General features: G+C 35.7%; 2 protein-coding genes across 2 annotated transcripts in view; both read right to left on the reverse strand.

Moving 5' to 3' along the window:
* The window catches only part of LIX1 (limb and CNS expressed 1), a 54,477-nt gene extending 50,370 nt beyond the window's left edge, over window positions 1-4,107 (reverse strand). Inside the window, exon 1 of the mRNA XM_032476407.1 lies at window positions 997-4,107. The gene's annotated coding sequence lies outside the window, so the exon portion shown is untranslated. The remainder of the gene's footprint in view (window positions 1-996) is intronic.
* A 1,444-nt stretch (window positions 4,108-5,551) lies between these two features.
* On the reverse strand, window positions 5,552-27,383 carry RIOK2 (RIO kinase 2). Its single transcript, XM_006194493.2, is given in 11 exon segments — window positions 5,552-5,841; window positions 9,986-10,048; window positions 10,050-10,083; window positions 11,514-12,011; window positions 12,773-12,865; window positions 15,042-15,233; window positions 17,183-17,271; window positions 21,339-21,514; window positions 23,279-23,395; window positions 24,112-24,250; window positions 27,209-27,383. Coding segments are annotated over 11 exon segments (1,740 nt in total). The 5' UTR covers window position 27,383; the 3' UTR covers window positions 5,552-5,676.
* Between the last annotated feature and the right edge of the window lie 257 nt (window positions 27,384-27,640).

The raw sequence follows: 27,640 nt of genomic DNA on the forward strand, positions 1-27,640 counted from the left end.
AATTTCATAAAAATATCATGACCTTTAATGTATTATATTTTAATAAATAAAAAAAGAATTCTGGACAGGTGGATATACAACATTCCAGTTGGAAAGTATAGTTTCTTCCTTCTTATTAGGCCCAATCCTTCAGCAGACGTTTTATGAAGTCTTCGCATATGCATTTCTTCCTTGTCTGCCCTTAAAGACTTCTCATGTTAAAGTGCTGTTGTGAGACAGTCTAGAAAAACAACTCAGTGGTTTTCCACTGCTCTCTGTGTTTGATGTAGAAAACGCCTGATGAGGATGGAAGAGCCTGAGAAACCCCTGTGCAGTGTGTCCATTTTAGTGCAAAATCTTCTCTGAAATAATTTCTTTACTCACTTGCTAATGCCTTGATCCTTAACAGCTCACGTTACATTTCACTGTCAACCTCAACCATCTGTAGGCATAAGCCAAAAGCAAAATCAAAGTACTGAAATTAGGGTAGGTGACTACAGTGGAAACCGAAATGATGTTTTTAGAAATCCTGTTACAGTACTATTCAGAAGTATGAGAAATGGCATCCAACTGACATATCTGGTGTTCAAAACTTAGCACCCAATGGTGAAAGTCAACGGCAGTGTAATAGCACACTTACCAAGCTCCCAGAGATAATACAGATCAGTAATATTTTTGTTGTTAAATAGCTCATTAAAGGTATAAAAATGATATGGAGGCATAGGCCACAAATTGAAATAACATTCACAATGTTAGAAAACACAATAAATGCAGCAAAGCATCATCTTTAGTTAAAAACAGGAAGAATCTCCACCATCCTCCTTGCTGCCCCACTTAATACTCTGCTGGGCCCTGGAGGAGGGAGCTCGGGTAGGTGAAGCAGAAAAGATGGCCTGTAGAAGAGGCTGCAGTGAAGCTGGTAAGGGTTCAGGTCCTGAAAGATTTCAGTACAAGGCATGCAAACTCCAAAGAGTAGGCCTGCAGTTACTGAGCTGGAGTCAGTTTATAACTACTTACCTCTAGGAAGTTGACTGAGGGAGGGAGATGATGCTGATTGAGATTTAGGAAGATTATCTTCCCTGAAATAATTTCTTTACTCACATGCTAATGCCTTGATGCTTACAAATTTACAATTTAAGATAAAATAAATAAAATGAAAAAGAAGTGGAGTTAATATAGTTAAATAAATTAACACAGAGAGCAAATATCTTACAAAAAAAATGGGGGAATGACTGATGGCAGTTCCTTCCAGATGCCAATGGGAGGTGTGTGGAGGGAAGAGGAAAGTCCGAAATGCTGGATTGGCCAAAGAAGGTCAGAGCTGTGCACAAGAATGTTGCTGGGAGTGTGTGGGATGGTGAAGAAGGGCAAGGCCAGGAAGAAACTAACTTTGCAGAGGTAATGACTAATGACTGTTCAGTGTCAGCTTTGTTTAGCCTCAACTAGGAAAAGGCCAGTAGGAGGAATGAATGGCTGGTTAGCATCAACTTTGTTTACTCTCAACTGAGAAGAGACCAATGAAATGTTTGAATCAAGGTACTTATGAGAGAGTCAATTGGAAAGGCAACTTTGGATTACCAGACAAAACACAGGCAACATAAAAGAACTTCATCTCAGACATACGTTCATTGATATTTCACTACTTTCAGGAAATCATCAGTATTAATTTGTTGAACTACATGAATAATTAGAAAATTGATCAGTATCCCATCTGCAGATTAAAGGAATGTACATTCTCTCATTTTTATAGAAAATTAGGAAAAATGCTTTCCTGAAATAATTTCCCTCCCCACCGAGTAAAACCATTAGTGAATTACCCTTTATCTTTGCCAGGAAAGTCAGAGTCAACACTCTTAACCAAAAAGCACAATGAAAGTAAATCCCTCATTTACCTGAACCTTGTTTCATATATATATGAACACATACATATACATACATACATACACACACATTTGGGGATCCTGAATCAATGAGCCCATGTCATCTTGATTGTTTTGTGTAACCAATTATCCAGCCCTCTTTTGGTATTTGGTCTCCAAAGAGAAGTAAAATTGATTCTTCAAGAAACACTTTAGAGGCCAAAGATAGCATTGGGAGAGGCTTTGCTAGTACATGGGTTAACACTTTCAGGGTAAACTGTTATTCAAAGGTGGAAAAATCTGTATGTTCAAGTTTACAAGACTGGAGATAATGATGCTAAGCCCTTGGGCCATTAGATATGTGTTCTGTGAAAACTGAACTGATTACCTTAACTGTGGCTGGCTGATTTCCAGCATAATATATATTTTGAAAAGAATAGTAAATTTTTCAGAGTGGATTTTGCCAGTGGCTTTTTACAACATTTTATCTTTCATAAAAGTGTGTCTGACTATTGGTTCCTCTTCCTTTCTTTGCATTTTCTCACAGGACTACCACCCCTGCTTCCCACTGTCCAGGACAGAAATTTATTTTAAGGGGCATGCTGCGGGGTGAGACACACTCCCAGTTTACATGGGCTAACTGGAGCCTACTCTCTTTCTTCTTTAGATAAAATCATGTTTCTGGGGCTATGAGTTGTATGGAGTGTTTAAATCTTTGCAACAGTGAGCAAATTAAAATGAAAATCTAGACTATGAAAAGAATTAGTATTAGATTAAAACAAACCTAGGGAAAATGTTTATTGGTTGTAAATAAATGACAAACCTGAGATTAGTTGATGGTGATGTTAGGTTCAAGCAAGCCAGTAATTTCATAGCTCCGTATATTTTAGATGAAGTTTCCTGTAAAGACTGCATCATTAGTATACTCTTAATTCAGTTCAGGCCACACTTACAGATATGCTTACATTACGATAAAAGCCTTGTGCCCATCCATTTCACACTGTAAACTATAATTTCCATTTCACTTCCTATGCAGTCACCACCAGAGCACTGCACTTAGCATGCATCCTGCTGACACAGAAGAAACATTATTTCTTTTCAAAATTTGTTTAAAGAAGGAGGAATAGGAAACTGCATAGAAAGGGGGCCTATTTTTCCACAAATTGAAAACTGGAGAAAGACCAAGTTAGAGAATAATATATTCTTCTCATCCTCTTAAGGTACCTCAGTAGCCTTAGCACAAGGAAAAAGAACTACTCCAACAGCACCACCCTACTTCCCTTCCATGTCCCCAAAAATATTCCACTAAGGGCTTCGGTCTACTGAGATGGCTTTTCTTGGGCCTGTGAGATGATGAATAAGCCTATTATGAAAAACAAAAAACCCCAAAACCCCCCAAACTCACAACTTTCTAAAAAGGGAAGAAACTTGTTGTGGAAGATAGGACTCGAAACCTGGACCTGATTGTGAGCACTGTCTCTTCTCGTATCTCCACAGTACCAGGAAGACAAGTCACAGCTTGTAGACCTTAATGACTTGCAGAATTTAGTCCTTTAGGCTGGATACAAAACTTTAAACCACCCGAGTTCACTGGTTTTCCTACCATTCTGGCACCATGAATTCCATCTTTTCCTCTCAATCCCAACCTATTCAATCTATGTGACTTTGGGCAAGTAACTTTACATTTAAAGATGTTTTCTCATCTCTAAAATAAAAATGAGGTAATAAAGACTGTAACTCTAGCATGACAGAATAGGATTCTATCTGAGACTTCTTAACCTGAATACCTAGGCTGACTGGACAACATTTTAGATTTTAGTTTCCCTCCAGTCTATCCACCAACATGGACAAAGTCCCCTTAGTTCTACCCCCTCCTCCCTTTAAAGTCAAATCATCGCACTGCCTAAAATCTAGTCACTTTTTTTCCTAATACATTAAACTTAAAAAAAAATTTCAAAATCATCTTTAATTTGGTCCTTTGCCACACAACATCCTTCCCTAAGTACAGCATAACAAATATGCAACATTGATTTATGTCTTCTGGATTTTCTGCATGATTTCTTCTTGCAAACTCTTTTTCAGTCTACCTATTCAACCAAATCCCCCTTCCCTAAACAACTTACCAAATCACTCTGGCCTTTTACTTACCTACTGCCTGTCCTTGGAATTTCCTGAGTACTAGAGCAATGGTATCAAGCTCTTTAGTATAGTCTACTTTGTATTGTCATGTAACTGCTGTATTTATTCATGTCTCTCCAAAAGACCTTCCGTCAACAAGAGTTTTGTTAAAAATCTGTGTACTTCTTCCCCTGCTATCACCTTACACAACACCAAGCACTTGGAAAACTGATGTGAACATGCGTTTTCCTTCCTAATGTAGGCCAGATCTCTTCTACCAACAGCAGATTACAGTAAGCTCTTTTTTTTTTTTTTTGATTCATTTATTTCAAATGGCCAGTAGAATTAATTTTGCAAAGGTGAAAGGGAATCTGCTGTTTTTATCAACCTCGGAAAACAATCTGTGATTTCTCCTGGCCAATCATAACCACCAACGGAAGTAATTTAAGGATCTCCTGTCTGGTGACTGTGGGGTGACACTGCCATCTAGTGGCCATTTTTCAATGCAGGGGATGTCTCTCTTCTGGCCTACTGGGCGATGCTGATACTCAATAGACTACACTACCATCAGGGACACATACTCAAACACTTTCACCTCTCACTGGATTATACAGTTTTGAGGCAGAAGCCATATCTTATGTATTTTCTTTCTTTCCTACACTCAGTGAGTACAGTTGATCCTTGAACGTGGGATTTAGAGGTGCTGACCCCCACCCAGTTGAAAACCTACCTATAACTTTACAGCCAGCCCTCCCTTATCTGCAGATACAGCCAATCTCAGATCACGCAGTACTGCAGTATGCATTTATTGAAAAAAAACCTGTGTATAAGTGGACCCTTTCAGTTCAAACCCATATTGTTTAAAGGTCAAATACATTTGCTAATGTTGACGCAAAAAATATCTAGACTCCCCCAGCTAAAACAATCGGAAACAACTTTTCCCTCCTCATCTCTTCTACCTCCCTCCACCCCTAACTCTTCTACTTCTGCTCAGGCTGCATAAAAACTGGGAACTGTAAAAACCATGGTGGGACTATCTTAAGTTTCTGTTCCCATGACCACATTACCAACTAAAGTAGCAGAAAACAAAATTAGGGCATTATTGGCTTATCCTTAAAAATAGAGACTAAAAAAACAGATGGCAGTAAATTCTTCCAGTGGCTACATAAAATGCAACCAAGCTGTTAGCAGACTTTCAGAAAGATAAACTTCATTATAATTATCATTCCAATAGCTATACCTTAAAGTGCTAGGCATTGTTCTAAGTGCTTTCTGAGCACTATCTCATGTAATGCTCAAAACAATGCTACAAAGTAGTTATAAATCTAATTTTAACAGAGAGAAGGAGAGATAGAGGGAAAAACTATGATTTGCCTAAGGTTGTTTCCACTAGTAGTGGAAAAGCTGTTACTATGAAACCAAATAAATCTAACTGCTTTTGGTAGAGAACAAAAACAACAAAAACAGTGATATTTAGATTAAAAAAAACAAAACAAAACCTCATATATTCCTAATAGAAATTACTTGGAAAATTGGATTGCTTTAGCAGAATTACCATAGTTATTCTTTAGAAGACATGTATTGAATGAGTCAAATTTATCAATGAAAGAGGGTTTATTTTATCTATTTATGTATATCTGCCTTGGTCCAAAAAAATACTAAAGGTGGCTAAAAAATGGACATAGTAACTTTTTGGAAAACTTTCAAGATCTTATATAGATTATTCTCCCCAAAAGCTAGCTGCTTCCAAACTTGATTTAATATTTTGCATGTTTTCTCTCCGTTGCTTGGTAAATATATTTGCTTCTCCTTTCTGCAATCGACGTCTCACAGCTGATTTTTGCTGTTTTGTCAATTGACGTTTCACCTTCTGTTTCACCAATTCCTGGAAAGATTTCATGAATTAGTATCACAGATAACTAACCATTCTGATAAGGAGTAAATATTCAATGAAAGAAAGATCTACAGTGATAATATTCCTCAAATTTCTGTTAAAAGCATGAGTTTTAAAGATTCCAAACACTGACAGTACTAAATGTACAAGCAATAAAATAAAACACTAAACTGTTATAGAAAATGTGGAATTAAATTCCTAATAGAAATAGAGATTATAGCAAAAGGAGTACACTGCCACAATTCTCTGAATAACAAATCATCATAGCACCACCTAGTGTCTATCAGGAAAACTGGGAAAAACTAGTCAACCAACCAACCAACCAAAACGCGAAAAAACCCCAAAAGCAAAACCCAGCAAGATTTAAAACAAACAAACAAACTCCTGCTTATTTCTTTGCTTTCTAGGTAAAAGTAGGCATGGATTTGTAATGGAAAATTATGTTTGAAAGCATTTTCTACTGGTCAAAATATATTCAAGAGTGCCTTCATAACTTTAGGTGTAGAAATGACCTGATGGCAGCAGTTAGCCATGGAAAAGTCCTCATACACTTCATGGGAGAAACAGCTTGTTTTCACATGGTGAATAATCATAAATTCTTATCACTTAAGGCTGTCAATGTCACATGACTTGTAAGGAAAAAAATCTGCACATTCCATTCACAATAACTTTTTTTTCCCTCTGAAGTACTTCAGCTATTATTCAATTGTATATAACCTGCATCATCCAACTTGTCTCCTGAAAAAAGAGAAGTTAAACACTAAACTGAAAACACTGAAAAGGCTGAAGCAAGAATGTCTCTTAATATGCTCCACCTTATGCGAGGCACAAAGAATCATTTATTAACAATCTGTCAAGTTAAAAATAATTAAAAATTAATGGATTTGAAAGGTAAAAAGGGTCTATAAAAACTAGTTTCTTGGACCGTATATGTATAAAATAAAACTCTGGATGAGATGAGTTAAATGCAGGCTTTGGATTATTTTACATAGTTAGGAAGACAGGACAGGCTTTAACAAGTTATCCCTCTTAACTTTAGTCTAATTATTCTTGATGGGAGGAAATATAAGAGAAAAGAAAGGGAAACAGAAGAATCAGAATTCAAGTTCCTGCAGAGGCTGATACCCTCACAAGATCCAGTTCCAGGAAGGCCAGAGTATTAGAAGGACCTGGATGGTATTCCAGAAGTTTCAGAACTGAAAGCATTAGGATTGAAAGTTTAACATAGGAGTGACTGGCCTCTAGGAACCTTCTCTAGCTCAGGAAGCCATGCAACTATTACAGCCTCCTGACTCCAGCAAGAGACCAGAATCTTTAATCATAACAGTATCACCTTAACTACCACAAAGACAACAGTGCAATACCTTCAGAATTCTGAAGGAAAATTATTTCCAAATCACAACTCTAATATTTAAATTCACAATCAAGTGTGAGGACAGGATAAAAAGAGCTTTTTTGTAATAAAAAGTCCCCTACCAAATTCACCCAAGTAATTATTAAAATCCATACTACCAGATAAAGAAGTAAACAAGGTAAGAAAAAAAAGAGATGGAACAAGGAAAGGAGACTAGGGCAACAGTAGAGCATGCACCACATTTAACTAGAGGAGTTCGACAGAGGCCTCCAGAATAGTTCCAAGAAAATAAAAATCAATCTCTTTTCTAAATATTTTACATGAATTTCCCCTTGGTTCTTTACTTCAATAAGACCACAAAATAATCTTATCAAGAATCTAAAGAAAGTTAGGAAATAATAGATTACTATGCATGTACTTCCTCCTAATCCATAACAATTTACAAGTCCTACGTAATTTTCATGTTAGAAAAAGGAGGGAAAATCCACATTAGTCTATTTTTAAAAAAATGATAAAGTGGGAAATGCAGCTGACCCTTGAACAATGAGGGTGTTATGGGCACCAATAGGCTGCGCAATAAAAAATCTGAGTATAATTTACAGTCAGCCATATATATCACATCAGAGGTTCCTCTGCAGCTGCGGACTCAAGCAACTGCAGATCGTGTAGTACTGTAGCATTTACTATTGAAAAAAATCTGCATATAAGTGAATCCACATAGTTCAAACCTGGGTTGTTCAAGGGTCAACTGTACTTGTGTATTATTTCAGGGAGTACATATAAAAATCATGTACTTTATTGATGTTTTGTTGTTGTTGATGGTGGCCGTGTATATATTTATTTAAAAACAACATACCTTAAAGGTTAATTATAATTTAATTGTTACATACTAGAAAAAAATATGGCTTGTAAATGGCAACTTTGCCAACAAATAGGGATCTACAGAAGTATTTTAAAGAGGAAAACAATTTTGATTTTAAAGAACACTTTTGCAGACACAAAAGCAACAATCATCAAATTAATAAAGGTAATAAACAGTTTGTTTTCTCCTAACCTTTTAACAAAATGGAATATGATCTCAAGAATAACAATGTGACCAAATTTCCAAAAGAATGTGAAGTTAATATGGTCAATTTCTTTCCAATGATAAGAGGGAAATCTTTTTGATCAAGCTAGGCTAAAAAGATCTTTTTTCCCCTTAGACTAAAGGTAGATTTGTATTTTATAATGCAAGTCATTATAGGCTTGATTCCATTTTAAAAAGTTTCTGCTGTTAGCTGTAAATTAAAAAGGATAAATCAAAACCAAAAGACAATGTTACAGTCACCATCCTTATATACAATAGAGAGCATCACCTAGAATTTGAGGAAATAGCAGGAGTTAGCAATCCAACTTTTCTTTAGATGTAACTGCCAATTTTGTACCACTGTAATTAGATATAAAAGCACTTATGTTTTGAATCTGAGAAATCAAAGAAAGGAGGGTAAATAAATCTCAGTAAGTACAGAAAATACCAAAGCCAAGAGTGGACAGGCAATCATAAAATGTGAGAAATTCTTAATAAAGATGGGTGATAATACTTCATTGGAGATCTCACTTATCATAATTAACAGATGTTTCAAAGATTTCACAGATTTAAATTTTATGTCCACAAAATCAGGTAAGTTATGAGGCCATGAGAAAAGAGTATATAAAATCAGTGCATTTATAGAATTTTATTCTTTGTCTGACAAGTTCTAATCTTTCTATTATTGAGTAAAAACCCCAGAATTACTAAGAATGCACTATATTACAAAACACAGTACTGTTATTTTTAGCTTATTTGATAGTTCTGATTTAACTTTGCAAATGTCCCCTATTACCCACCACAGAGCATACATTTTTAACTTATTAACAATATATATGAACTTTAAAAATGAGAAGTTCAGGGAAAAAAAGTTCTTTTCTTTTGAATTCACTTTCCAATAATTTTATTTCCTCCCTTCTACCTTCTAAACTGTTTTCCTTCTCTTGCTCATTTTAAGTAAAGTTATCACTAAAAACTAGTTTCAATGGTATTATTCAACTTAGTACTTTTAGCCAGAAGGAAAAACACACAATACACCAGTTATGTAATTTTATGTCTCTGCTTAAAATCTACAAAGGAAACAAACTGATTCTTCCTCCTGGGTAGCCCCTAGAGAAGGCTGGTAGGCAGAAAAGCTTCTCAGTAGGAAATGGACTACGTGTTCATTATCCTGTCCAGAAAATGTCCCTTATGCAATTTCTTTTGGACATTGCTGCTAAATGTCCAACAAAAGCTTGAGATCCCAGAAGTTTTACATTACCTATTTTTCTCTTTCAAAATTTAAGAACAAGCTAGCCAGTGAAGCATGAGCATCTTCACTTACCAGTTTCAGTGCTGTCACTAGCTGAGGCACCTTCAGCAAAGTCATATAACTTGTCTGGGTCTCAATGTTCTAACTGATAAAATGTAGGGATGAGACCACATGAGAATTTTTAATGTCCCCCGGGACCTAAATTTCTATGATTTTTTTTAATCCTTCAAGTTCAAGCTAATTTACATGCAGCACTTTCCCTGAAATCTCTGATCATTTCAGCTAAAAACAAACCCTCTTTTTTACTAAATTTGTATGTCTTACAATTTCACACTGTTAACATGTGCAGTCTAAATGGCCAAGGTGGTCTTGTACATCATGTAATTCTCACAGTGCCTGAGTTCAGTAACCTGTTATGGTAGTGACCTAATAAACATTTGGAAAACATTGAATAAATAGTTACCGGAGGAATTGTTGAACAGCTTAAAATACTGCTCGCGGAAGTAACACTCAGAGTTCTTGCTCTAGTATTGTTTAGTATCTTCCATATTTTCTTCGTCTCTAAAATTAAAACAGAAATCAAAATTTACCTAGTTAATTTTTAATAGTTAAATATGCTCGATTAATCTACATCATTCCTTACATGATGGTTTAAAATTTATGAGGGTAGAAGTAAAGTTACCCACAATTCAGCCCAATATATTAACAGTTTTCATTTTTAGCTTTCTGATAGTCACTATCAAGATTTCAAAAGGGTAGAATGCTTCAGCCATCAAAATTTATTATCACTTTCCCACAATTCATTTGTCTCCTTTCCACTTATGTTCTCCTCTTCTTTCAGTGAACTAGAAACAAAGCTACCTCTCACAATCTAAATCCTTGGAACACATCCCTGACTTTTCAGTAGATGTAATGAGAACAGAGACAGTATTCTATGGGTAGAAAAACTGCAACGATGGAAACTAACTTGTTCTACACATTATTCAAAGTTTTAATGTATACAATGTATAGGAAATTCAGACAATATTAACTCCTTATAGGCAGTATTTTTCAGCACCATCTGTTGCTTCCACTTTGAATAACAAAAAATTTTGCCCAACATGCGTTCAAGACTGAGAATTAGTTTGTGCTGAGAAAATTATTTAAGCTATGTAGTTTCTTCTATTACTTACTCAACATCACAAGCCACTGCCATCCTTAATTTTAATTTTACATGTTTAGTATTCAAGTGGTAATAGCCCTGAGTCTCAAGATACAGTTATATGGAAAAGGAACAAAATTCTCATGTTTGGCTTCACAATAAAGCTATAAAGATAAAGGCTGCCTTAGGATATAAAAATATGCATTGACAAATGACTAATAAAAGTATTGTTGAATATTTTTGTCCTATTACTACTTTGAAAGAAATCAAACCATCTTTCATTAAACTACAGTTGTTTGATTCTGGATAAGTTATTCTAAATCCAAAAATGGAATTTTAGATCTTTTGCAAGTCTAAGCTAAGCCTGATTCATTAATATTTGAAAAAAATTCTTAAAAGAAAAGTGATACATTAATTTTAACTGTACATAAACAAATAAGGAACAAAGTACCAGAGAAAATTCACTGCAAGCAGATATATTAAGAGAACATTTACTACATGTTTATTGAACTAAACATTAATCAAACATACATAAGATGAATAATTGTAAAAATATACAAAAAATGTACCCATTTAAAATCTGATTAACTTATCAAGAGATACGTATTAAATATTTGAAAGTAACCAGTTTGTATTTTAAAGCAGAACTGCATAAAATTAAATCAGTAGGCTATATGGGATCACGTCAAATGCTGAGGGTAACTTAAATTTTAAAAACAAAAGTTATTTGCTTTTGTTTTGCATACAATGGTACAGAATACAGCTGTCACCCCATATGAAAACAACATTTACCAGAATCAAAAGCATAGGTCTTTAAATTAAAGTAGAAAACTAATCAACAGAAATCTACCTGAAAGGTCGGAATTCTTTGTTTAATGATGACAAGGCAATCAGATGCGGGCACTCATCTTCATCCTCCTCAGAGCCCATGGGGATTCCTCCTTGACCATCTTGCCTGGTGTCATTTTTAGCCTCCCCAGAAAACTCAGTTATAGAATTGTTTTCAACAATCTGCCTTTTTACTTCTTCTAAAGCTTGACTGAATTCAGTCATTTCAAAACTGTGTGGATTAGCACTCTCCTCTGACAAACTGTCTTCCTTTATTTGCTCAAGGTCTCCAGATGATCCGCAATAGCAATCATCTATAGTGTTCAGTCCACTTTCATTCTCTGACCTACAATCCTTCGCTTTTTCTGACACCTCTTCATCAGAAAATGAGAATTCAGATTCCTCCTCAGTTTCAATATTTTTATCATCTGGACCTACTGGATGAAGCAGTTCATCATCTGCCTGCATTTCCTTTGTGTAGCCACTGGCAGAAACCTCTACATCAAGAGAGTCCTCCCTCCTATGAAAAAAAGAACATCAAGCATTTAGAGAGGAAAAAAAATCCATCTGACATGGATAAATAGTTATTATTCTGATAAATTATGGTTCTCAAGTGAGTTTAACAGTTTATATATTTTAAAGGATTTTCTCTGCCTAAAATGTAATACTTAAATCATTTAAGAATACAAATGAAAAACACATATGCTTGCTGTCACTTAAGAATGAAATAGCTGTGAAAAGCAAAAGATATTAGTAAAAACAGTTTTAGAAACTTCAGTTGATATAAATTAACTTTTATTTTAAGAGGGCTAAACATTTTTTTTCTTTAGGTTAAGTCAATCGTCCCAAATCAGAAAACAGTATCTTAACTAAGAATATAAAATGAGAAAATTTGGCTTTGAGGATGTATGTGTAATTATGCTCCATGAATCAATTAAAGACAGCTCCTATAGTGAGTAAAGAAAAAACACTAATTCTGATCAACATTTGATTCTTAAAAATGGGTTATTTACACAGCATCCTATATTGAATAAATGTTTCTGAATTTATTAGAAACTAGGCATGTTTCTCTACCAAATTCAGTAATGTTAATGGACCATGGGCAGGCATTATCTAGTGTTTAAGTTCACTTATATACCATACAGCAATGATACTCAACAATGGTTATGTGTCAAAGGTCACTACTTGAAATTTTTTTAGATGAAAGTGTTAACTTCTAGAATGAAATAAATCTGGCATTTAAACAGAACTCTATTATTTTAAGCAATATAGTATACAAACCTGATATCACTTAAGGTTGGAAAAAGCTCACTGTCATAGCTGAAACGTTTCATGAAGAAATCTCTAATGCATTTAACATCTCTATCAAAATACCTGCAAAAGCAAGAAACATTTTTTATATAGCTTTTGTTACTCAACTTTTTCTTTATTAGCCAATGACAACACCTTATTATGACAATCCTACTCCTACACAAAAGAGAAGTAAATGTAACTCCAAAAAAACAAATAAGTTGCCAGTGTGTTTCCAAAACTAAATAAAAGCAGAGGAACTAACAAGGAATATAAACTGTCAATAGCATACAGTTCCTATGGTTAGAAAACTCAAATTTTCTCATACTATGACAGACATAGGAAGAAATGAAAAGCACAAATCCCCAAAAAAGACCTAAGGGCCTGTAGTTTGCAGGCACATTTCCAGTTTTCCTGTTTAGTTTCCAGTGTATCTGGTTATACTTTTCATCAGCTATGTCCACTAGAACCTGTAGTCAACTGGGAAAGCTTAAGATAAAAATAGACTAATGACTCTTTAGAAAAAGTATGGGGACTAATGAATGTTATGTTTATCTATGTTTAATACCCATCAGCTGATATGCAATAAATATCTAAAAGAGAAAAATAATACTGTGGTTTATAGTGATCTGAAGACATGTTAATCTGGACCAGGAGAGGAAGAATCTCTGAATATGAGGTTTCTTTTTAAGCTACGATAAGGTAGCAAGAATAGATTGAATTCTCTAGGTTTTCAGAGAGGGAGAATTAACAGACCGGATGACATGGAATTGACTCTCTCCTTGAATTTTAACGAAACTATTTTAGAGAAAGATAAAGTTTGGAAGTAGGAAGACAATGCCACTATTCTTTCCTCTTAGGGTACCCTGGGAAAAACCTCAAATTATTTTAAAATTATCTTTTTACATATCTTTATGTCTCACCTATTAGATAGTAACTTCTTCAAAAGCAGAGATAGGTATTATTTGTATTTTAATCTCTAGTGTTTAGTACAACTCCTTTACCCAAGTACTTGTCCATAAAATTTCAAGGTAAATCACAATGTCTCCCTATAGGATAATGCAGCTTAAACTTAGAATGTCATATTGTGCCATTGTTTCCTTCTCTAATTCTGGTGGTTCCTAGATATTCCTTTATTTTATGACTATATTACTCCACATTAATAAAAGAGGTAATTAGTCATCATCCAAAGATATATTAACCACCCAAGTGCCAGGCATTAACTTACTAGTATTGTTTGTTTGGAAATATTCCTTAAATTCATTTTTAAAAGACATTTTTCCCCTAGAATAAGTATAAACATCTTCTAATTAAAATCACCAAGAAAGCTCAAACTTTGCAAGAATGAATATAATCTATTATATCAGTGATAATGGTTATTATCTTTGAGGAAAAAGAGAAATTTTTTCATATTATCAACTTGGAACAGGAGAAAACAATTCTCAACCTTAATTTAATTATTTAGCTCAATTGCATCATAGAATACAAACACATAAAGGAAAATAATCCAATCATATCTCACAACCTGGATGGTTTAAATGGTTAAGAAATGTGAGAAATAAGACTACCACAGTATATAAAGTGATCCAGTCCTGTCTCAGGGATGAAGTTTTATGTGAATTCCTTTCTCTTAAAACAAAAGCTAAAAATGACATGAGAGATATTATTGTTCTGGCAACTGAGTCTGTACAAAACCACAACTTTTACTAAAGCCATAAGAAATTATTAAATTATGCTTCATGAACTCTCTTGGAGACAACCAGGGAGCAGAGAGAAAAGGGCAGAGAGGATGGGGTTCTAGGGCTCCCCCCTTCATGTCCCTACTTCTTCTGAGCAAGCTTTTATTTGTTTTAAAAACTGGGCTTCCACCTAAAAGTTAGTTTGAATAGAGCTCCACTGCTAAGAAAGTTTGACTTTCAAAAGTCTGTCAGATTACAAGAGTAATTCAAAATCTTTAGATGATTTATAAAAGTAGGCAGTTTCTTCAGATTCCTAATATACAGCATAAATTTAGTGAATAGGTTTTAAAAACAGGATCAAAGGACATTTTTTCCCCACTTTAAAATACTGAGGAATAAGAAAATTTCTTAGGGAGAAAATCCTAGTAGTTTGATATCTTTTAATAAACCCCCCAATTTTTAGATTTTTATCAGTCACTTTAAACCTGTTATTGACCCAAATGGCAGTATTACAAAGCTGAAAAATTATGACTAAAAAAATGACTGCACCACACATAAACACACCCACATCCCGAATATACCACTCAGCATTGGGATGAGATGTTGAAACCATTTGTGGAAAATCAATCATGGTGATGTGGTCATCTTTATCCAAAATGAGATTGAATTCATTGAAATCTCCATGAATTAGTCCATGATTTGCAAGTTTAACAATTAGTTCCATAGCTTCATCATATACGGATGCAGGATCTTCAATATGATGTATCTGACATCTGAAAGTATTTCAAGTATGAAAACGGGCACTCATTTATCATTTTAATGAAAGCAAGTATGTGTGTATTTATATATAAATATTATTTCCATTCCATGTCTCCCTAGCAGCTTTCTCTTCATTCCTATCAGCATACAGATATGATATAACAGCTCTTAAAAAACAAAACAAAACAAAACAAAACGCCACAGCCCATCTCTATTCTGTATCTTCTTTCCACTACCATATCCTTTCTTCAATCTTCTTTAAATTCCTCTACATGTTCCTTCTCCCATTTTTTCCCTCTCACCCTTGTGAACCCATTTCAAACAGGCTTTCATCCTCCTTGTTCCAATGAAATAACTTGTCAAGACTACCAATGACTTCCATGTTACTAAATCCAATGATCAGTTCTCAATCTCCATCATATCTGGTCTGTCAGTTAACCTCCACCCTCTGCTTGAAACACTCTCTTCACTTGATTCTTGGTGCACCAACTCTTCAAGCTGTCTTCTTTCTGCACTGATCATTCCTTCCTAGTCTTTTTGGCTAGTTCTTCAATTTTTTTCCTGAACTGTAAATTTGGGGCTCCTCAAAGGTTAATCTTAAAACCTATTGTATTAACCATCCTTGGTGATCTCATCCAGGCTCATACACCAACTTCAATCTAGACTTCTCTGAACTTCTAGGCATCTCAAACTTACCATGTCCCAAATAGAACCTCTGATTCTGCCTCCCCCTCCAACTCTAAACTGTCCTCCTGCAGTCTTTCCCATTTCTGTAAATGGCAACTTTATCCCTCCAATTAATTCATTATTCAAGCCGCAAACCTTGGTATTATCCTCCTCTGCTCCTTCCTTCATAATAATATCCAATCCCAAACAAATCATGTACGCCCCAACTGTAAAACATATCCAGAATCTGACTTTTCATCAACTTCACACCTACCATTCTGATCTAATCTAAAATCACCTCTTGTCTGGATTATTATAACAATCTCCTAATTTTTCTTCTTAATCCTATCCTAGTCTTTCAGTCTATTTGCAATACAGCAGCCACAGCCAGAGTAACATTAAACATTAGTCAAATCATGTGTCTTTTTAATCTGAAATCTTCCAATGGCTTCCTGTCTCAATCAAAATAAACGTCCTTGTGCTATTGCTACAATGGCAATCACATTACACATACATAAATGTGTAACATTAAATTTACAGTTATCTGTCAAATATATCCCCTCCACAAAATAAGTAAACAAACAAACAGATAAATAAATAAAACACCTTTGCAATGGCCTACAAACCCTACACGATCTGGTTGCCTGCTGCCTCACTGATGTCATTACTTACAATTTCTCCCCTACTCACTCAGCTCCAGCCACAATGGCCTCCTCACTGTACCTGAACATGAAGGCATGCTCCCATTCCAGGACTTACGTACTTGCTCTTGCCCCTGTCTGGAATGTTCTTAGATATCTGCATGATTCCCTCTCTCACTTCTCTTAGGACTCTGCTCAAAAATCCCCTTATCAATGAGACTTTCCCTGATCACCCCATGTAAAACAGTAGCCTCCTACACCTACCTCAGTACTTCCTGCGACCCTTGCTCCATGCTTTATTTTCATCCACAGCATCTACTACCATCTGATGTATCATAAATTTCCTTGTTTAGCTATTTAATGCACTTCTCCTTCCATCAGAAAGCTAGCTCTATGAGGGCAGGGACTTCGTTTTGTTTACTGTGGAGCTTAGAACAGTGCTTGGCACATACTACTAGACCGTTAATCACAAAGATTACAAAAAACATACTGTCAGAATGAAACTGAATTTTCAATTTGCCTTTAAGTTTGCTGCTTCATGTTAATTTCCAACCTCCCAGAAGTAATATTCCACTTACTGAAAAAAAACTTTTTAAAAAACTAAAACTTACAATTATTTTTTAGGACTCGAGGTTTCAAGAATAACACCTACTTACAGAGGATAGCCATTTATGAGTTCCATGACCACTGCATGGCGATTATAATCAACTGGCTTTGGAACTGGAAATTTCCTTTCATACAATGCCTAAAACAGGAAAACAGGTAAAAACAAATGAGGAGGTCATTAATTTTTAGGTAACAATAGAAGTAAATGTATCTGTCCACAACAAGAAGAAAAATGTATAAGCCTTTACAAAATAACAGCTAACACGTGATTATTTATGTATGGCTTATTTACAACACAGAATGGGCTATACATAAAATTGTAAATCAGTTTACTTAACTCATTTCTTCACAGAACATTCATTTATTGGGCACTTAAGAAATAACTAGGGTTATTTACTAGGGTTACAAAAATGAGTGTGAAAATGTCTCTGCCTTCAAGAAGTATAGGATCTCAGGATATGTATATCTTCTTCTATTTTGTAAGTTTCTGCCATTTATTGCTTAAAAAATTCAAATTGAAACAAAATTATGATTGAGGAACTATTCTGTCTTTTGATGTATGAGGAAATGAAGTACTCCGATAGATTAGGCATTTTAGCTTACAGAACACTAATCTTTTTCTCCAGACCACAAATATGTGAGAAATAGGAACACTGTAGTAGTCTGAGTCAAATGTTACTACCTACCAACAATAAATCCATTTTTCCCCCTATACTTAACTTTTTCTATCCTATTACTTACAAAGTCCCGTTGTTATTACTGCCTTCAAAATATCTTAGATTTATGCCCTCTGCCATTTGGAAAGCCACCATTTCTAAGCAGGCCTTTGTCATTTATATCTGATCATACCAACAGTGGTTCCAGCTCATGCCACCACAACAAACCTTTATTCTGTGTACCAGTACTAACAAAGATGCTTAAGTCAACGCTCCATTAAAAAAAAAAAAAAAACTACAATGGCTGTAAATACTGATTTTAGTCTGAACTTTTCCTAGTTTTTAAAACTCTCTTTAATACACTTACCCAGTTCTAGTTCACCCAATACTCCGTATAATAAACATTCAGTGGAGTGTGATCAAGATAGTCACCACAATGACTGTCACCTATACACAAAGAGCTCACACTGACATTCATGTCTGTCATACTGGCTCCTCTTCTAATTACACTGTCTTCCTGTCTTTTCCTAATAGACAAATCATATGCAACTCCATGACTAATCAACTCCCACTCAGTTATGAAATCTCCTTCATCAATTACTCTGCTCTACAGAAGTTTCTCTAAACTCAACATATAATTTGACTTCTAAACTGTTGTTTATCTGTTCGTGTTATCTTCCCAACTTTAGGACAGAATGCATTTGTTACTCCTTTGGTATCCACCCTTCACCCTAACCTACTAAATACAGTTGTAAGCACACAGCTGATACTCAATATATGCTTATTAACAGGGTTAATTTTGGGAGGCTGTCTACTCAACTTCCTACCTTCTTTGGACAGGAGGTGAACTACTTCCCACTCCCTAAATATTTTTGTTTGTTTGGCTGTAAATTTTTTATTTTTAAATCCACATTTACTTTTTCATGGTTTAAGATTTTATTTAACTCACAAAGGAACCAGGCAGACGGTAAAGTCCCTAGATCAGACACATTAATAGATCAGGAATGTTGAAATGAATGGACATGAGGCAAAATTTCCACTGAACCTCTAAGAGGACAGAGTTTTCATGTTCATAGACAAAATTATTCAGTATTGACGTTAGTCATCTACAGTTTACACAGCTGTGTACATTCCTTAGAATCAGATAATCCAAGAGGTATTGTCAAGGTGGAATCTAGACTGTGAAGTTTTCTACTGAAGCACATTTTTTCCCCTCATATATACACATTCTTTCATACATATAAAATATAATGCACATCACCTATGAGATATTAACCATACACTCTCACCTAAATGCTCCCTTCATCAAACTTACTGAAGTAAGTTTGTTGCCACAATTTCCTCCCTTCTCAGTCATCCAACCCACAGTAATCTTGTTTCAAAACACCTATACTGCTACATCTATTTAGTCTGATCATATCCATTCCCTACTATTGCAATTTTCCTGACTATGGAAGACTAGCTGAACATGTCTTAAAAACTCAAGGAATGTCTGAAGAAAATCAGATAATGTAGATAAAAGTCTAATTGCTAGACTGACTGCAGATACCTTGCACAGTAAATGAAGGCAAAGATTAATTCTTTTATACAGCTAAATGTTAGCTTTAATTTTCCAGCTACACACATCAGAACTCATTTCTGACACTTCTATGCAGTCCAAGAATACAATCAGACAGAACTGCAAAAGAGAAAAGCTAATTCCACTTGGTGACAGAGCACCTAAAGCCTCAATTACCAAGCAAGGAGGAGTCAGCCTGGCTACTTCCCCCTCCAAGTGGCCAAGGAGTGGAAACAGAAAGCCAGCCCAATGTCACTCCAAGGACTGTGGGGATCCAGACAACTCAGCATTCTGGGCTCAGTGCCTACCCAGCCCTGATTCGAGAGGGTCTCGGTTTGTGGAACATTCAGTCCACACGGGCTCGACTGGAGCTATAACTTACAGATGTCCCAACCACCCTATTTCCCGTGCACCCCAGGGAACGTGCCTCCTCAAGGGCTACAGCACCAAGGTCCCTAGTGCCTGGGGCTGCCTACCCACCGTGCCCCCAACCTGCTCCATCCTGCCTTCCCTCCCTGCCTCCAACAGGCCTCTCACAGAACTCTGGGGGTCCTGTTCCATTCTATTCAGGCAGCAGGCTCAGCAGGGTAAGTTCCCCATGGAAAGCAGCTGAGGGTGGAGAGTATAGCTCAAGTCCCTGGGGAGGTTCTGGGTTCAATCCCCAGTAGCTCTTCTTAAAATAAATAAATAAACCTAATTATCTCCCCCACCCCAAAAAGAGAAGGCAGCCAAGCGGCATCCCTGGACAACCCTTGCCAGGAGCTGGGCAAGCCAAAGTCCCAGGAGGCTGGGACAACTAGCCACAGGAGCCCTGGGCTGCGAACCCCTGGCTTCTGTTCCAGGCCTGTGCGCACCAATCAGAGCCCCTAAATCCACATGGTTTTGAACGTGGCAAAACCGTGGCAGCTCAATAGCATATAACAACCTTAACTATTGTCATAGTGGTCTAGCCCTTGTGCCGTAGCTTAATCCTTAGTTATATAGCTCAATCTTAGTTTCTCTTAGGAAAAGAGAGAATAAATCTAACAGGCATATTTATGCACAAATAGGCTCTATTCCTGTACCTTCATAGAAATACACCAAGAAAACACCTAATTATAGTTTGGGGAAAATGTGGAACAAGCCCTACCAAACTGCCTATTTACTGATTGACTATTGTAGGAAACAAATCATTGGCATAAGACAAAAAACACATAGCATGTATGATATCGATATCACACTGATTTCCACTACCTTGAGGAGTCTTCCCTAATGATTACTAAAAATCTAAGCATATGAATTAAAATAACCTACTGGTAGAACACCAAACTGAAACTCCCAAGAAACAACTAGTCATGCAATGGAGCGATTTTAATCATTCAAACTTTTAGAAAGGTAAGTTATAACAAATCCTAATGAAGAGAATAATAAAAATGCAATGTTATTTTCTGTTTAAATTATTAGCGAAGATATTTCATTTGTTACTATTAAAGCTATTTAATGTATCTATGCTGAATATAATTTGGAAGGTAAGAGGTTAAAGATTTTTACCATTTCTAACACACATACAAATTCATAAATTGACATTTCTTCCATTATGTGAAAAAAAAAATACTAGTCAACTTATCTGAGACACTAAGGATTCTACAGAGGGCAATTATCTGTTGTTTTCAATTAGAGATAGATATATGTATAGTTATATACACTGAATAGGTACACATTCACACATACACACTTGTGAGGCAATTATACCATTAACTATTTCAGGCTACTCTACCTTGTTAATATTGTAGAATACAAGTGTCCTTTATGCATTTGTGTTAAAAATACCTTCTAGTGGAAGGAAATCACCAGAAAAACAAGTAAGAGAAATAGTCAACAGTTAAAAGTGACTGTGTAAGGATTGGGACAGGGGGAAGGGAGATGTAGAGGCAACAGACTGATGCTGGTCACTACAGCCTTTTCACTGTACATACTATTTGGTTAAAGAATGTAAAATTATTTAAAAAATACCTTCATATAAGCAAATTCTTTCATGGCAGACAGACGAGATAAATAGAGCCAAGACATGCTATGCCTGTGTTTATGGTAATCACGCTTGTTTTTCAGATTTCGAAAGGAGGTTCTTCCCAGTCTGTGAAGCTTTAAAGCAAATTGCTGCCCTTCTTCATTTGCAACAATGTAAATATCTAGAGCCAAAATTTTAAAAGGAACATTATTATACATTTATTCCAATAAGTTGAAACAATTCTAATTTTCTAACTTTGATTTTATTTGTATCAAATTTTATCTTTCCTAATAATCAGAATACTTACAATTCAGTATAATTATTTTAATTACAATCCAAAATGATGACGTAAATTAATGTCTACTACAAGAGAAAACAGGGATGCAATGTGTCTAAGGTTATTGCATTCAAAGATTCTCAATACTCAATTCAAGTTAGTGGGAAAACATCTAATTGTTGCTTAGTGTCCTACATGTTTGAGAAGTGATTAATGTCTTCCTTTTCGACAAGGTGAAGTTCAGTTCTTAAACTGCTTCAATGAAAAAATACTCGGTGTTAGAATATAATCCTATAATAAGAATAGAGCAGACTTTCTCATAAATATTCTAACTATCAAAGCAAGTTATTTGTAATAGTGACATTTAGAATATGACCTAATTATTTAAGAGAAATTTCAATAATAACATTCCTATCGAGAAACAGCCTCTCTCTCACACTGGTGGGATTACGCTTTGGCACAAACTTTTTGGAGGGAAATGTGGTAATATCAAAATTTTAAATGTCTATAACTTTAGCTCTAGTAATTTAATTTCTGGGAATGTAACACTCTGCAACTATGAGAAAGACAACTCTGCTGATATGAAAGGTCAGGGATGCATCAAGTCGAAAAAAGTCAAGGTATAGAATTTTAAGTACCGTCTGCTTTCACCTATGATTAAAATGACATGAGAATGTATATACATACACCTTCAGTACATTACATAGACTATTTCTAAAATATGTAAGAAATGAATAAATAGTAATGGCTTTGGAAAATAATAAGAGGAGACTGAGACCTGGGTTAGGAGTTAAGAATCACTTCTTATTGTATCCTCTTTTCTACTTTATCATTTTGCATGTAATGAACTTCTTAAAAATTAAAAAAGGAACTTTTTAAAATTAAAAAAAACTGGACAAAAAAATTAAGAGGAAGTGTATCTCAAAAGAGGTGTTTTATTACCTTTTTGCACATTTTATACACACACACTCCTGTATTTAGGCCTCTAATGTTACTTATCAAATACATACCATAATCTGGATGTTAATACAGTAGACATACAAACCATGTGCAATACCACAACAACCTCCTTTGGGATAGGTTTCCCAATAGTTTATTTTACTTCTAATTTTAACTTTGCTTTCTCAGTTTAAATAATGTAACTATACAGGATAAACTACATAGGATAAAAAAGTGTGTAAGAGGGCATGGCATAAAGAAAATCATTCCCTGTCCTTTATTTTTACCACACATAGAAAACAAAAACAAAAGTTAATGCTATTTTAGAATTTTTTTTCCTGTATTCTACACATACCTAGCTTTGTCTTTTTGATCATACTGCTGTGATAGAAAAATGTGGTTTGTAGTACTTCCTTGTGTTACTTACTTTAATTATTATAAATGTCTGATTTATCAGATATTAAAATAAGAGAAATTAAATATTTGCCAAAGATTTCATTTACTAGAGAAAAACTAATTCTTGGTATAACTTAACTTCTAGTGACAGACTTATGAAAAAACAACAATCTACTAAATAAAGGGTAATTTAATAACCTGTGCTGCTTCCAACCAACTTTCCAATTTACTGTTTAGTTAGAAAAATAGAAAAATTAAAAGATGAATCCTTTCTCAAGGGTAAATATAAACTAAAGCAAAGAAAATGCATTCAATAGTACTATGAGCACTTACCAGATTCTTTGCCAACACCCATCTGGTTTCCAACAGACTCAACCACCTGTCTAGAAGAAAGTGTTTTCAAAGCTAGGTAATCATAGCCTGCATTTGTCAATCGATAGCCCTGGACAGCTAGACAAAATCAAATGAGAAAGATCGTATTTTAGTTACACTGTACCATCAAGTCATATCAAGTCAAGTCATAAGAATTTAAACATGGGCAGTCTTAGCTGGAAAGACACTGGCTACCCAGTCTTATGAGTTTGGCATTTCTTGCTATTTTTATTTCTTTCCTAGAGCAGTGTTACTTCAAGTGTAACTCATAGACTAACACCAGTCTATAAATGTTTGTTACTAGTCTGTGACAAGATACATGAACTGAAATGAAGTGGTTAAGTTCAAAAATTTATATAACAATCTAAGTTATTTTATGCCTTCAATCCTGATAAGGAGGAATTTGTGCCTGTATTTTGTCACTTTCTTAGTAATTATTTTTATTGTTATTTTATGAACGTATGTATCTGTTGTAAGTGAAAAATGGGAAATTCATCCCTCACCACAGACAGTTTGATAGGTAATGTGCCAGAGTCCTTTGGCAGACTGTATTTTCCAAATATAGTAGTAACAATGGCTCCATCTACTTGCTCTTGTTAATCCCCTATCAGGAGGTAGAAACTATTTTCTAGTCTCTGTGATCTGGGTGGGTCCTGTAACTGCTCATAGTAGAAGTGTTCTCAGTTCTAGGTCTAGTGCTTTCCTAGTCTGGCAGTTTCTATTTGCCTTTCAGAATACCTGTTCTGGGGAAGCCAGTTACATGGAAAATCACAAATGGTGCCTCAAATACTTACTTTTGGTTCGCTCCCAAGCTATGAGTTTGTGTTTCACTAATTCTCTTAAAACTTTGTTACAACCACCATGTTTAAGGCTGGCTATAGAAGCAACCAAACTGCAGGGAACGATTTCATGGTTCTTCATGCCCATTTCAACCTGAAATTGAAGAAATCAACACATAATCATAATCAACACAGAGCCACTGTCTACCAAAACCTTGTTGAAAACTTAAACATCTCCTCCAAACTTCTGTGACCATGCAGTTACCCAACCAATTATGAGACACAATTATTACCTTCTCTGGACATATTTTTAATCACAATTTGGTATACAATCACTGATATTCATATTCTCTCTCTCTCTCTACTACTATATTATATGCACTTCAAGAGTATGAATTGTGAGTGCTTAAAAGCTACAGGTATTCCAGATATTTATTAAGAAGGTATTTAATGAGAAAGTACCATATGGAGGCACTGTGAAGGATTGAAAAAAAATGAAAATACTCTGGAGAATGTATTATCTAATTGTGGGAGTAAGTATACACATCTAACTCTGTTACAAGGTAAGAAATGGTTAAGTGTTTAAAAAGAGGTGGCTTGGGGCAGAAAACCCACACTGCTAGCTGAGGGAATCAGTTTCAAGGAAGAAGCAGCACTTCAGATTGACTTTGAGAAATGCAGGAATATAGAAAAAGCAGACAAGATCTACCAGAGAAAGACAAAAATTTTGGAAAATGCTACTGAGTAAGAGATGGAAGGACCTGAAACATAGACCAAGGAGTTTTAGATTTTTATACTGAGGAGAGTGGAAAACTCACGAAGATGTTTAGGCAAGGGAGATACATAAACTGAGCTGTTTTAAGGACATTAATCCAGCAGGAATATGCAAAGTGGTTTAGAGAAGGCAAAAACTGGAGGTAGTGTATTGAAGAACTAAGACAACTGTCCAGGCCAGAACAGGGAAGAAGTAATGGTAATGGAAGGAAAGAATTAAGCATCTTTAGAAATTAGTATGGAAGGGACTGGCGTTGGATGTAGGAGGGTAAAGAGAATGAAGAATCAAAGTTCAAGTAAAAAGAAAGAATAGGTTTTAAGATAACAATAAGATATAATAATAACAAGAAGATATAATAACAATATTTTAAAATAATAATAGTATTTATTATCATTATTTTAATGGAGTTTGAGAAAGGAGTGAGTGGGTAGACAAAGTTGATAAATTTGACTTGAGCACACTGTGTGTGAGTTGTTGGAAGGTCCTTCATGGAAGGTACATCAAATGAAGATGTTTAAGGAAAACTGGCAAGGCTAATCTATAACTTAGGAATGCAGCCATAGCTACAGGGAAAAAACTGTCAATTATTTGATAGAGATAAGAGATAAAGCCGTGAAATGGATGTGATCAGCAAGTGAGAGATAACGGATGAAAAAGGAGGGATGAGGGACAGAATTTGAGGGGAGTTCACACTGAAAGGTAAGAGCAGCCAAATTATGATTACTGACGTGTAGGCACCAGAGAAGTAAAGGGAAGAGGGTCAAGGAAAGGTGGCCACTGATATCAAAGCTGGTGAGACTCAACTGAGACTGAAATATTTAATAAGTAGGTCATTCCTCGGTGAACTTCAAAAATAACTTAAGTATTGCAGAAATAAAATTTTGGAAGACAAATCTGGCATCGTTTTAATCTTGCAACCCAAACCTCACACTTTAAACTTAATTTATCTTCCATGCTTTGTTCTGTTTCTCCCAGTCTCTAACATTCTCTTGACTCCCCTATTTGTTAGAGCATTAAGGAATGAGTGAATGTGCTGAGGAAGCAGAGAAGGAATGTATCTTTCAGAAGTGACAGTTGGTATTTAGAGAAAGTTCAGCTGAATTTAAGAATCTATAGGAGGATGGGGAAAAAAAGTGTCTTCCAAATTTTACACTGAATTTGCTTCTGATGGTTTAGTCCTTAAGTATAGCCTATTTAAGCAAGAGATAATAACTCCTAAATAAATTTGTTTTATTCTGCAAATGCATAATCTATGTGTTGATCTTTGTGCTTTAAAAAGACTAAGATCATAAAAACAGTTTTTGTCACTTTCCTGCTTAGGAACATTCAGTGGTTCCTGTATACTTAGAATATATTACAAATTCTTTACCAAGCCTGCATGGTTCTATTATCTATGGCACATGATCTGGTTCTCACCTTTTCCAGTAACAACTCCAACTATTCAGCCTGTTGCTCACTAAGCTCCAGCCCCAATGGCTTTTTCATTCTTCAAAAACTGTTCCTATCTCAGGGCCTTTGCACTTACCACTGCACTTTCCTCTGCCTCCAATTCTTTCCAAGGATTTAACTGGGCTGGCAATCCCCATTCAGTTATTAACCCAGCTCTCCATACTTTCTTTTACTTAACAAGTATTTATTCAATACCTACCAAGTGCCAGCAACTTTTTAAAAAGGCTTTAAAACTTTGGTTACAAAAATCAACAGACAAGATTCTTGCACTCAGTCTTTTCTAACTACACAATTGTAAAATGGTATTCATACCACCTGCCCCAACGATGCATAGTTTCTATTTCGTTATTCTCTTTATCATTTTCATAACACATTATCTGATATTATCCCTCTTATTTATCGTTTACTTCATGATAATTTGCCTGCCAAGATGTCGTCTTTCCTGTATCCGTTAAATTCTTTAAAACTGTTACTAAAAACTCGACATACATGTATTGACTGAATAAAACTGTAAGAATGTTATGTGACTGACTCAGTGAGTAGGGAACTCACTGCTGTCAATTCTCTTCAGGAGTCTTAAACCCTTCTCAGCTGATTCGAACCCCAGGGTCAGAGAAGCTTCCCAGGCCACAGATTCGAGCGTGACTCCGGAGAAGGGGAGCAGAAAAAAAGGAAATGATTAGAGATTTTTGCTCTATTTGTGGGGAGATAAAAGCTTCCGAACAAAGGCTTTTGAAAAATCCGCCTCTCCGGTCCTCTTTCCCTTATTCCCAACCTCGGCTGCGTACCAAAGCCTGGAGCGCGCTCAGCTCCCAGCAAACGGAGGAACAGGAAGAGGACGCGCGGTGGAAAAGGACAGAGGACAAGGGGAAATGGTGAACCTCTTACCGCGGTGAGGACCCTGAAGTCATCCCGGCTCATGTAACGCAACTTGGCCACATTCACCTTCCCCATGGCGGACGCAGACCCAGGCCTGAAGGCTGCTATACTAGACGAGAACAGCACAGGGAAAGCGGCGCTCCGCGTCTCACGCGCCTCACAACTGCCGGGCGGCTCGCGCATGCGCGGCTTATACTACAGGTCCTTGCTATTGAAAAGGACCATATTCACCGACATGAGGCAATAAAACGTTTTCTAGGTATTTTCTAGGTAAGAAAAAGTATTGAACAAAGCATAGCACTTTTTAAATAAAGTTATTCTGTCATGTGAATGAGCCGGCGGACAGTAAATGGTCTCTACTTTATGCCATTTATTTTTCATCCGTCAGGACCTGCTGCCCAAAGGACGCGACCCGGCTCTCACAGAAGGGTGGTAATTTAA

This window comes from Camelus ferus, chromosome 3 (assembly GCF_009834535.1).
Source record: "Camelus ferus isolate YT-003-E chromosome 3, BCGSAC_Cfer_1.0, whole genome shotgun sequence".
In the NCBI taxonomy this organism is placed as follows: Eukaryota; Metazoa; Chordata; class Mammalia; order Artiodactyla; family Camelidae; genus Camelus; species Camelus ferus.